Here is a 12,374-nt window from a genome sequence, read left to right on the forward strand (position 1 = left end):
CAACGTGATACACTACTTTTGAAAGACATTTTCCTCCTGATCGCAGCTGGTTTTGAATATATGCTCTTCCTTTCATTGCTTCTATTTCCTTCCTTTTTTTTTTTAATGTTTATTTTATTGATATTAGAAAGAGCAAGGGAGAGAGGGAGAGACAGGAACATTAGTCTGTCCTGCAATGTGCCCGGGGATTGAACCGGCAACCTCTGTGCTTCGGGACAATGCTCTAACCAACCAAGCTATCTGGCCAGGGCCTATTTCCTGCTTTGCTATACAGCTTTGATGTTCAGTGAGCTTGACACAGGGGCCATGTTGAATGAAAAGTTAGAAGGTGGACAGATCTGGCTTTATGGAGGCTTAACCAACTCCCCTGAAAATTTATCTGCCACAGAGGCCTATTTTTGTCTTCTCTGTCTTCTTCCAGTTTCCCAGCTGTACCTTTCCATTCACGCCTGTTGAATTGAAAAGCAATTAAGAGGAAATGGTGTATGTTTTTCATACACATCCACATATACCCCTCACACTCACACACACCTCCCACCGACATGTCTGAGCTTGAATATAGCCATTTATATCATGATCTCCTTTGGCTTGATCAGTTCTGGTTTCAGGCAGTCACTGAAACGGTACATGAAGCCCTGTTAGTCCCCACTCAGCACATCCACACTTCTTCCTTTCCCCTTGGTCATCAGCTTTCCCCTCTCCCCTCTTTGTGTTCAGTGTTGCAGAGACATCTAGAAACAGTGAGAGGACAGGGATTCTTAGGTGGCTTTCTGTGAGGCCAGGAAGAACTATGCCCTGAGGTCAGGAAATCAGAAACTTGCTAGAACTGTGCAGTGACTCAGAGGCAAGCAGCAGAGGCAAAGAAAGTGGATTTGCTTGCTGATGTTACAAAAACTAGTGGCCCACCTCCACCCCAACCTCCTGCCAAGTGGACTGCACGAACTCATATAGATTTCTTTCCCACTCAAGGCTTAATTTACTATTTATTGAATAATTGAATTTAGGACTATAAAATACTTATTTGGAGCCCTGACCAGGTAGATCAGTTGGTTAGAGCATCATCCTGAAGCACAGAGGTTGCTAGTTCGATCCTGTCAGAGCACATACAGAAACAGATCGATGTTCCTGTATCTCCATGTCCCCCCTCCCCTCTCTTCTCCCCTTTCCCTCCTCCTTCCTCCCTCTCTTTCCCTCTTTTTCCCTTTCTCCTTCTTTCTCCCTTTCTCCCTCTCCCTTCCTTTCTCTCTAAAATAAAAAAAATATATTAAAAAATACTTATTTTGAGCTTGTAGTCTGATAGGGTTGGGGAAAATCTGAAAGAAAAGAGTGGAATGGGCTATGCCATGAAGGAAAACGAGAGAGTACGTGTGAGTCTGTGGTAGGCAGAGGATGTGTGAGTACAAATATGTAAGCAAGTAGAATAACAATTTTTTAAAGTTTCAGCAGAAACTTGCAGAAGAAGAAAAAAAAGACAGAGAAGGAATTTGTATTTTTACCCATCTTCTTCCTTCATGCAAGTTCAATTTCAAAGGGAGGTCTTTCACTCGTTTGGGCCACTTTAGAAGTATGAGCCCTGCCTTCATTCTGGAGTGATCTGTAGAAATACTGAAATGAAGAAGGGGGAGAGATTAACTCTGAGTACCTACTCTTTTTTCATTTTCTTATTTATTATAGGATGAATTATACCCTTTTCAGGAATCAGAATCAAAGCTATTGAGCTCGTCAAGTTACTGGTCTTGCCCAGGAGATTTTTGGATATTTAGTTGATCATATCTCCATCACATTCCTGAGGCATTTGCTGACTAGAGATGCCCAAATCTCTTCCAGCCTGTTTTGGGAAATAAGACATTAAGCTCACTTGGGAATACAGAGTTGGACTGGCCTGCTACCTCCATAGACCTTAGGAAATGGCAGGAGTTCTCTTCTTCGGGGAGTTAGTACAGAGTATAATTAGAGATATAGTTGAAGAATATTTATAGCCTAATAAAAGTACTCGTTAGGTACCGTATGCTGACTCCAGTGACTAAGTAAGCTTGAGTCTTTAGAGGTTAGGTGCTGTGAACAATTGCCACTCCATTTCTTTTTCTGGTTCATGCATCTTAGTTACTTCTATAATATCAGCCCACAGTTTCATGCTAGTTTAAATCTCCTAAATGTACTAAACAGAAAAATACAGAATTGTTTTCTGAAAATACTTAGTAGGAGTAGGGGTGGGGCGTATATATAATAAAGTGGTCTTGAAGTAGTCCTTCACACTCTGAAATTAGACCCTTGCTGTTGTAGCCTAGTGTAAGCGGAATGGATCCGCCTTTCGGGGATGCCTTTCGAAGCCACACCTTTTCAGAACAGACTCTGATGAGCACAGATCTCTTAGCAAACAGTTCAGATCCAGATTTCATGTATGAACTGGTAAGTAACTTTTTTTGGATTCTTTGATTTACAGTAAAGCTGTTGTGGTAGAGTTTTTTATTTATAAATGCTCAAAAGAAAAAAAAATGTGATTAGGCCAAATTTGATTCATGTCACATCAGTCTAGTCATTTTAGAAGGATGTATGAAGCCCTGAAAATAATAAGAGGAAAGGTTTTCTAAATATCTTGAATCTGGTTTTTGATGAGGAGGACGGGAAGCTGTCTTTTTAATATGCTTAAATGCTAAAGGACTTTTTAACTGGCAAATTTAGAAATGCTAACGTGGAACAAGGCATAGGACACAGAAAGTGAGACAAAAATAGCAATCCCAAGCAATAGCTGCATATACTTATCATTTATTTTTCTTTATTTTTTATTTATTCATTTTAGAGAGGAGAGGGAGAGACAGAGAGAGAGGAGAGACAGAAAGAAAGAAGGGGGGAGGAGCTGAAAGCATCAACTCCCATATGTGCCTTGACCGGGCAAGCCCAGGGTTTCGAACCGGCGACCTCAGCATTTCCAGGTGGACGCTTTATCCACTGTGCCACCACAGGTCAGGCACTTATCATTTATTTTTAAAGTAGACACTTAATATTCCTAAGAGAAACATTTAAAAAATATAATTACATACAATGTAAGCAACATAGAGGAAGTATATAAAAACTGGGTAACTAAGGACACAAAATGGTTAATTTACTAAAAATCACTGAATTGTATACTTAATAGAGGTGAATTTTATGGTATATAAATTATACTTCAATAAAGATGTTAAGACACAGAGGCAGGCAGACACGCACAAGCACAAATAAAAATGAAACTAAAATCCCAAACAAATGCAAAAGTCAAAACAGAACAGAAAACTGGGAAACTGAAAACTTCCTCATTTCCTTGCCGAGCTTTTACTCTCCAAACCTTCTTCCCAGGGATGACCGCTACTGACAGAGGTAGCAGTCCTATCTAATTATATCCATTCCTATCTAATTACATCAATATTTTCAATTGAATGGCATATTTATAAGTATCCTGTAACCTTTTTAACATGAGCATATTTGGTGAGCAGCCTCTCGTGTTAGTCTATTAAGCTGCATTCTTTGTAAAGGCTGCATAGTCCTACTCACATCTCGACTCATAAGGAGGATTTTATTGGCCATGCCCAAGAGTTATCACAAGGTCTTACCAAAGAGCTTATTCTTTTGTGGCTGAATTCCAACTTTCTTTGAGTTGTTCATTGCCTCTTAAGTTCTCATTTTAAGAGGACAGAGTCTTCTGTGATGAAGGTAAGGTCTTCACTATTTGCTTTGTAATTAATGCTTGTTTCTAAGGAGATGCCAAAATCCTTCTAGGTCAAAGATCAGGAAATGTAAATTTTTTTTTCAGGGAGAGTGTTTATAGTAAAGTTCAAGAGGCCTTGATATTTGGACCACACTTAAACCTCTCAAGGGACATATTTTCTCTTTTTTTTCTTGCCCAAGGAAATGATGTTATATGGAATGGTAAAGTTACATGTAAGTAGCCTTTATCTTAAAATAAAACAGACCAGAGGTCAAGTACTGATTTATCAATTTTATATATGGAAGTGGAGGGAGGTGAGTTTTTCTTTCCTAAAATGTGGTGTGTAATTATTTCTCAGGATAGAGAGATGAACTACCAACAGAATCCTAGAGACAACTTCCTCTCTCTGGAGGACTGCAAAGACATTGAAAATCTGGAGTCTTTCACAGATGTCCTGGACAATGAGGGCGCTTTAACCTCAAACTGGGAACAATGGGACACGTACTGTGAAGACCTAACGAAGTACACCAAACTCACCAGCTGTGACATCTGGGGAACAAAAGAAGTGGATTACTTGGGTCTTGATGACTTTTCTAGCCCTTACCAAGATGAAGAAGTCATAAGTAAAACTCCAACGTTGGCCCAGCTTAATAGTGAAGACTCCCAGTCTGTTTCCGATTCCCTGTATTACCCGGATTCACTTTTCAGTGTCAAACAAAACCCTTTGCCCCCTTCATTCCCTGGAAAAAAGATCGCAAGCAGAGCCGCGGCCCCTGTGTGTTCTTCTAAGACTCTTCAGGCTGAGGTCCCTTTGTCAGACTGTGTCCAAAAAGCAAGCAAACCCACTTCAAGCACACAAATCATGGTGAAGACCAACATGTATCATACTGAAAAGGTGAACTTTCACGTGGAATGTAAAGACTATGTCAAAAAGGCAAAAGTAAAGATCAACCCGGCGCAGCAGGGCCGGCCCTCATTGAACCAGGTCCACGCAGACGCGAAGGAGAACACCTGCTACTGTGGGGCGGTAGCAAAGAGACCAGAGAAGAAAGGGTTGGAGCCTCTCCAGGGTCATGCCACTCCAGCTTTGCCTTTCAAAGAAACCCAGGAACTACTACTCGGTGCCCTGCCCCAGGGGTCTGGGGCAGTTGCCACGGGGGAGAGTAGCAGCCTTTCTGCCAGCACATCAGTCTCAGACTCATCCCAGAAAAAAGAAGAGCACAATTACTCCCTTTTTGTCTCCGACAACGTGGGTGAGCAGCCAACCAAATGCAGCCCTGACGACGAGGAGGAGGACGAGGAGGATGTCGATGATGAGGACCATGACGAGGGATTTGGCAGCGAACATGAACTCTCTGAAAACGAGGAGGAGGAGGAAGAAGAAGAGGATTATGAAGATGACAGGGATGATGATATTAGTGACACTTTGTCTGAACCAGGTATTGTAAGACTTAGAGCCTTTCCAGACTGACCTTCCTCCTACAGTCTAGAAATAGAGTCTTGCTATGGATGCTTTCTTTGTCTTAGTTTGAGGGATCAAGTGACCTAATATCTTGGCGTGGATATGTAATTGCTTTTTTCTATTCAGACAGCTCTAAAATAATCACTTTTGCTTAAACAGTGGTTCATAAGCTGATTCCTTGAGGGCTACTTTTTAATTTATTTTATGCTAAGTGACCTGATTTATCACTCTCTTGAGCAGCTTTGCAAAGATGCCAAGAATCAATTGGCTTAAAAATTATTCTTATTTATGCACAAGCCCTCTATCATAGTTGAGATAAGTCAGGGATCCCTAGAATGGTGAACCAAGGGCTGATGGGTTGTGTTACTCATGCCCATGACCAACAAAGCTGACTTAATGAATAATGTAAATGAGAACTTTTTCTTTGTGTCTGCCGCATCTTTCATTTGCTCAGTGTTTTTCCATTTAAGAAAAATACATGCTATAATTTAGTGGGCATGAAGGAGACGCTGTTTTATTCACGACAGTGCTTACAAATAAAAGGGGAAAAGGAAGGTGAAACCTGTGAGCGCTGGTCCACCCCAGCTCTTACGTGCTTGGGCTGTTGCCGCTGTCAGCTCGTGCAGTTTACTTATGAAAATGTTATCGCCAACTGGAACATGGTTTGTTCACAAAACAGTGAAGATCTTCAAGTTTAAGCAAAAATTCTTTTCTTCAGAGATCATGTTGATACCATAACGCCTACATAAAAAAACTAAGTTATTTTAAAAACCTTATAAATTGTCAAAGAAAACACCTTCCCCATTTGTTATGAGGATTGCTGGAATTTCCGGCAGTAACAACACGGGTATTTAATCTTTGGAAGGTTTTTAAGGCGTAGTAGCTGTATTGTAGGCACTGAAGCACTGTCATTGCTGAAAGACTCCTCTTAGTGCTATCTCCTTGTTACACAGGTGCTTGGGTTGATGTGTTTGATACACCCCTGTTGTTTGACTTGGGTAAGGTTGCAAGTAAGGAAAAGGTACTTTAAGTTTAATGTGGAGGAAAGGGGTTGTGCCTTTTCTTTGGTTTACTTTAGAACTCTGTATAATCTAGCTAGAACAATTGTCTTTCCTCCTAAGCAGGAAAATTTTTCAACAAACTAATGAAATCTGCTTTGAGGTATTTCAAGGGGTGTTATCTTTGTAGCTAGCTGGTGGTTAAGTTACTTAGCTCCCTCTTGTAGAAAGACCAGAGTAGTTAAAGTCTGGCAGGTCAGCCCTATTGCTCTGAGTCCTTATTTATTTATTTATTTGTTTATTTTATTGATTATAGAGGGAGAAGAAGGGAGAGAGACAGGAACATCAGTTTGTTCCTATATGTGCCCTGACTGGGGATCAAACTGGCAATTTGTGCTTTGGGACGATGCTCTAACCTATGGAGCTATCTGGCTATGGCACTTCGAGTCCATATTTAGAATTAGGACACGAGGATAAGGGAAGGGTGAGACAGAGAGGATACAGGTAATTACTGAGGGAAGTGGAAAGTGTGGGGAAGTCAGTGCCCTTGCCTGCTGGCGCTTAAAGGAATAGATAAATCAGTAAATAAATCTCAACACCACCAACCAGGGAAGGACTATGCAGTCTGCTCCACTTCTGGTTTTAGTTTGGCCTTTCTTTGACTTTTAACTCCACTTTAAATTCATTCTTGATCTTTTGTCTTGATTTCTTGTTGAGAGGTGAGTGGGTCCATGACTTGGTAGGTTGACCCTCACTTCCATTCTTTGACCCTTGACTCTGATAGGAGGGGGAGCCAGTGTTGGAGTTGGTATTGTCATTGCCCTGTTATGCTACATTCCCTCGGTTGTGGTTAGCAACCAGCACTGCTTGAGAATGAGATGGGCTAGTTGGCACTCTGCAGGGTAGCGCTCTCCTGGTTCTGTTTAACAATGCTAAATGTTTGGATGGCATTTAACTCACTTCCAGCTGACTTCAAGTAAAACCTCCTTGGTTAGTATCACTTGGACAATTCTCATAAATGTTAATGAATAACATTCTTTAACCACAAAATCAGAACAATTTTGTGGCTGTAATTTGGGTTTTATTCACATTTGCTAATGAAAATTTTTCTTTTTCTTAAAAGAAAGAGCTAAACAGGCCTATTTAGGAATGCGAAAGTGAATTATTGGTTAGAAGCAAGAGGAAAGTCTTTGAAGCTCAGAAACGGGAGGAATAGTTACTGCTTCTTCAGAGTGCTAGTTGTGGAGTGGGTTGATGGGTTTCGTTTGCAGCAGACAGTGTACAAAGGCCCTTTTGTGATGGCTTGCTCCCTTGATGCTGGTTCTTGGCAGTTTGCTACAACAGTGCCCGAGCCTACAAAGCTCCAGGAAAGGTGTAAAATGGAGTTTCAGTCCCTCTTCTGGGCTGGCTCCCAGGTTTTAATAGAGACTATTCTGTGGACAGGCTGCAACTGTTTAGGGTCATGGAATTACATGGTTGTAAGACTAAGAATTGGGCCCCCAGAATGAGAGTTTATTTCATAATCCCTACTGAACATTTTTACGATTGACTTTACCAGCTTAATGGCAGTAGTCCTCACTGACGAAAGATTTGTCATTGGAATTTTAGTCCATAAAGAAGCGTTTTCTTTCTTCCTTTTGATAATCACGTCAGGAAGGAATGAGTTAGATCAGTATGGCCATCCATCAAATGAAAAAAAAAAAGGGAAAGGCTCAGTGGAAAAGCTGCATTAAACAAATCGTTGATTTGTTAAAAAAAATTTTTGGAGTGCCTCTTGTGTCCGACACTGTGTCTATCAATATTGGCTATACAGAGATGAGCAGAATAGACACGATCCGATCCTTGTCTTCGTGGAACTTAGAGTGAAATGGGTTTGTTTACTCGTGATTTCTGTCTTCTGATATGCTTATGTGCACTGGGACTTGGCAAGAGAGAAATGCAGTATGAGTTTCTTAAAACTTACTTGACCATAGAACTCACTTGGGGATGAAGGCAGATCTTATACTAATAGTGTTTCTCAGAACATCATTTGAGAAACATTTAATGATCTTAAATGCTAGACCACTGATCTGGAATACAATTTTTCTCCATTTTACTGTATCATGGGTGGATGACTTTAGCTAACAAGTTGTATGTGTGTGTGTGAGAGAGAGAGAGAAATGGTGAATTTATGGTGTGTGCTATTAGAAAACGGTAAAATATTAGGTCAGAGAAAACTGATGGCCATTTAAATAATTTTTTTAAAAAGACAACATGTATAATCAATACTGAAACTGGTAACTACTTCAGGTGAGACAGAAGACTCAAAATCTTCTTGACTCTTTGAATTTAATGTGGAACGTACCAGTATGTGAAAAAAAATCCATTTAGACCGTTTAACTGGATAGGATAGGAAAAGTGGGGGTCCCAGTTGTAGCTAAACTCCTGGAGTCATGGGACCTAAGTAGTCCCAGGCTCTGCCCAGTCACTTAACCTCTCCATGAGTATATTTCTTTGTGAAAAGGGGGTTAATAATTTCTTCCTACCAGGTTCTTATAAGTCTGAAATGAAGTATCTGTCAGTGAAATATGTCCATACAAGTTGCCAGCTGAGGGAGTATATCACAGTGTCAGGGTATGGGTTCACCCCTTTAAGTCTACGGTTCTGTGAGTTCTGACAAGTTCATGTAGTCATATAACCACCACCACCTGGGGAGGTTGTATATAAAAAGTCTCCATTATGCTTTGTGCTGGAATAGACTTAAATGTGAAATACCAGTTCTTGACATTGGTAGGAAGATAGGAGTGTTTGGATTGGTCCGTCTACCTGCCTGTGTTGAGATGTCCCTGTGTTGATAGGGATAATTGCTGTGAATCAGTAATTTCTGCAAGCCAATAATTTTTGCTTGGGTGGGTGGAGCAAGGACCTTTTTTATTTTTATTTTTTTATCACTGTGTTGTTGTTTTTTGTTTTTTTATTGTTTTTTTGTGTGTGTGTGTCAGAGAGAGGGACAGATAGGGACAGATAGACAGGAAGGGAGGGAGATGAGAAACATCAATTCTTCATTGCGGTTCCTTAGTTCATTGATTGCTTTCTCATATGTGCCTTGACTGTGGGCCTTCAGCAGACCAAGTGACCACGGGGCCTACAGCAGACTGAGTGACCCCTTGCTCGAGCCAGCAACTTTGGGTCCAAGCTGGTGAGCCTTGCTCAAACCAGATGAGCCCGCGCTCAAGCTGGCGATCTCGGGGTCTCAAACCTGGGTCCTCTGCATCCCAGTCCGACGCTGTATCCACTATGCCACCACCTGGTCAGGCAGCAAGGGCCTTTTTTAAGGTTTTTTTGTTTTGTTTTTTTTTGTATTTTTCTGAAGCTGGAAATGGGGAGAGACAGTCAGACAGACTCCCGCATGCGCCCGACTGGGATCCACCCGGCACGCCCACCAGGGGCGAAGCTCTGCCCACCAGGGGGCGATGCTCTGCCCCTCCGAGGCGTTGCTCTGCCGCCTGGGGCAGAGGCCAAGGAGCCATCCCCAGCGCCCGGGCCATCTTTGCTCCAATGGAGCCTTGGCTGCAGGAGGGGAAGAGAGAGACAGAGAGGAAGGAGGGGGGGGGTGGAGAAGCAAATGGGCGCTTCTCCTATGTGCCCTGGCTGGAAATTGAACCCGGGTCCCCCGCACGCCAGGCGGACGCTCTACTGCTGAGCCAACCGGCCAGGGCCACAAGGGCCTTTTTTAAAAGGCCACTTTGGGTGGCACATTGTGTCCTTGCACCTTTTCCAAAGTTAGGTGGAAGACTGGAACAAGACAAAATCCTTCAATTTGAAGTAAAGCATTCACACAAGTAAATAGGGCAAAGCTATCTAATATTTTTTTTTTAAATCAGACTTTTAGAAATTATTGTGTCACTAAACTTCTGCATCCTTTCTTATGGTGGAACCTACACCGTCACTGCTTGCCGTATTGTTTTGAAGACCCACACGTGTTCTCTAATGGTGTTAGCTTGTTCTAACTGTTGCCTTGAAATCATTCTGCTCTCTGAATTGATTCTCTTTTTAAAGGTCATGTTGATTGAGGTATAATTTTCACACGGTAAAATACACTCTCTTTAAGTGCATACTTGTGAGTTTTGACAAGTGTATGTAGTCATGTAACCACCCCAATCAAGATATGGAAGAATTTGACCCCCTCCCCCAATTTCTCTCGTGTTTCTTTATAGTCAGCCCCTCCCTCCACCTGCAACTCCTGGCAACCACTTCGTTCCTGTCATTTTACCTTTTCCAGAATGTCATATAAACGGATTGTTCCTAATTCTTAATCTGAAAAATACCTGGTAAGATTCTGTCCTTTTCCCCCTAATGCTCAGGTGTCATCACTTTCTTAGTGTCAGTTCTAGAGGAGTCACCATTTTAGGCGGAAAGTGGTCATCTTGTTCGGCCAGTGCTGTCCAGTTTCTCCTGGGCTCCTTAGAGTTCAGTCTGTGTACATCCTGTGCGTGGCCCAGCCCCACCTAGCCCTGAATACTTGGAGTGCGTGCAAGGTGGGCATTCTCTGAGGGGGTCTGAGATTGGTAGCTCACCCTGTATTGGGACTGGCCAATCGTTCTAGCAGCTCAGAATTAAGTATTTTCTGAAACTTCACATTAGGAAGGAAAATAACCTAGTAATAACTTTTAAAGTGGAGTAGATGAAAATTGTTTCCAGCAAAATATTAAAACAGGCATTTAAGTATTTCTGTAGTGGCCTGGTGAGAACTGTCATGTTTGCACTTGTACAGAAGGGATAGGGTGGGAGGCTGGAAGGAACCCACTGCTGTCTGACGAAACTGTGCCTGGTAGGGTCCCGTCCCCGAAATGCACTCGGCTCTCTGTCTGGGGAACTTTCAGAGGCTTAAGTATGAAAAAGAAGGCTTGTAAGATCACAGGATAGTGGCTGAGTGCCGTTATCTAATGGTGCTTTTGACACTCCTCTCACTGTATTTCATTACTCTCTCAATCCTATGTGAAGGTACAAACCCAGTGTCATTTACTAACTTATAACAACCAAAGAGAAGCCCCAGGAAGATAGTGTGGTAGCCTGTGGTTTTGATATCTGAATATTATGAGTCAGAGATTTCTATATTCTATATTCTATATTAGAAGTTACTTTATGGACCTGGTTTATTATCTTTGACATGCCAGTGATAAACAGTGATGGTTTCAGATGAAACGAAATCTATCAATTGACAAATAGAAGAATCTTTTTGTTTGTCCTGATTGGTTTGTTGAAATATATGGAACTTAAAAATTGGGGTGGGGGCTTTCTTCTTTTTAAGGCTATGAAAATGATTCCGTGGAAGACTTGAAGGAGATGACTTCAGTATCCTCTCGGAAGAGAGGTAAAAGAAGGTACTTCTGGGAGTACAGTGAACAACTCACACCATCACAGCAAGAGAGGATGCTAAGGCCATCTGAGTGGAACCGAGATACCTTGCCAAGTAACATGTATCAGAAAAATGGTTTACATCACGGTAAGGGGCTTGAGGTCAAATATTCTGTGTCACTTTAGAAAGAGATACTAAATCATAATGTTTAATCACTGTGTATAGACATTCAGCCCTTCCTAGCAAACTGGAGAGGGGAACAGTCGAGCTGCCAGGTTCGCTGTGGCCGCTGCTCACTCCAAACAGCCTTTAGCAGGGAAGAGATCCACTACCGACACGGAGAGAAGGCCTGTGTGAAATGGTTCCATTTCTCTTGCTTCCGGGAAACCATCAGGGGCAGTTGATTCCTGACCCATCACAGCTGCTGTAGACCAGAGGGTTGGGGAGAAAGATGGGCTCCAGCCCTCCCCTCCATTCTTTTTTTATTAATTTTAATTTTTTTTTTTTTAATGTTTTACAGGGACAGAGAGAGAGAGTCAGAGAGAGGGATAGATAGGGACAGACAGACAGGAACAGAGAGAGATGAGAAGCATCAGTCAGTTTTTCATTGCGACACCTTAATTGTTCATTGATTGCTTTCTCATATGTGCCTTGACTACGGGCCTTCAGCAGACCGAGTAATGCCTTGCTCCAGCCAACGACCTTTGGTCCAAGCTGGTGAGCTTTTTTGCTCAAGCCAGATGAGCCGGCGCTCAAGCTGGCGACCTTGGGGTCTTGAACCTGGGTTCTCCGCATCCCAGTCCGATGCTCTATCCACTGCGCCACTTCCTGGTCAGGCATTCCGCTCCGTTCTTATCCCATCTCCAGGGCTAATATAAATGGGAGATTGGGATT

The 12,374-nt window shown here is 42.2% G+C and overlaps 1 protein-coding gene across 4 annotated transcripts in view; it reads left to right on the forward strand.

The window, feature by feature from the left end:
- The window catches only part of CREBRF (CREB3 regulatory factor), a 58,405-nt gene that overhangs the window by 29,338 nt on the left and 16,693 nt on the right, over positions 1-12,374 (forward strand). For 3 of the 4 annotated variants that reach the window (XM_066388460.1, XM_066388461.1, XM_066388462.1), the window contains exons 3-5: positions 2,284-2,409; positions 4,041-5,121; positions 11,433-11,627. In XM_066388460.1, the coding sequence (XP_066244557.1) occupies positions 2,284-2,409; positions 4,041-5,121; positions 11,433-11,627 (1,402 nt within the window). Of the gene's footprint in view, positions 1-2,281; positions 2,410-3,787; positions 3,916-4,040; positions 5,122-11,432; positions 11,628-12,374 lie in introns of those variants that run through there. The other variant, XM_066388463.1, reaches the window with a different exon arrangement.

This window comes from Saccopteryx leptura, chromosome 6, assembly GCF_036850995.1.
Source record: "Saccopteryx leptura isolate mSacLep1 chromosome 6, mSacLep1_pri_phased_curated, whole genome shotgun sequence".
NCBI lineage: Eukaryota > Metazoa > Chordata > Mammalia > Chiroptera > Emballonuridae > Saccopteryx > Saccopteryx leptura.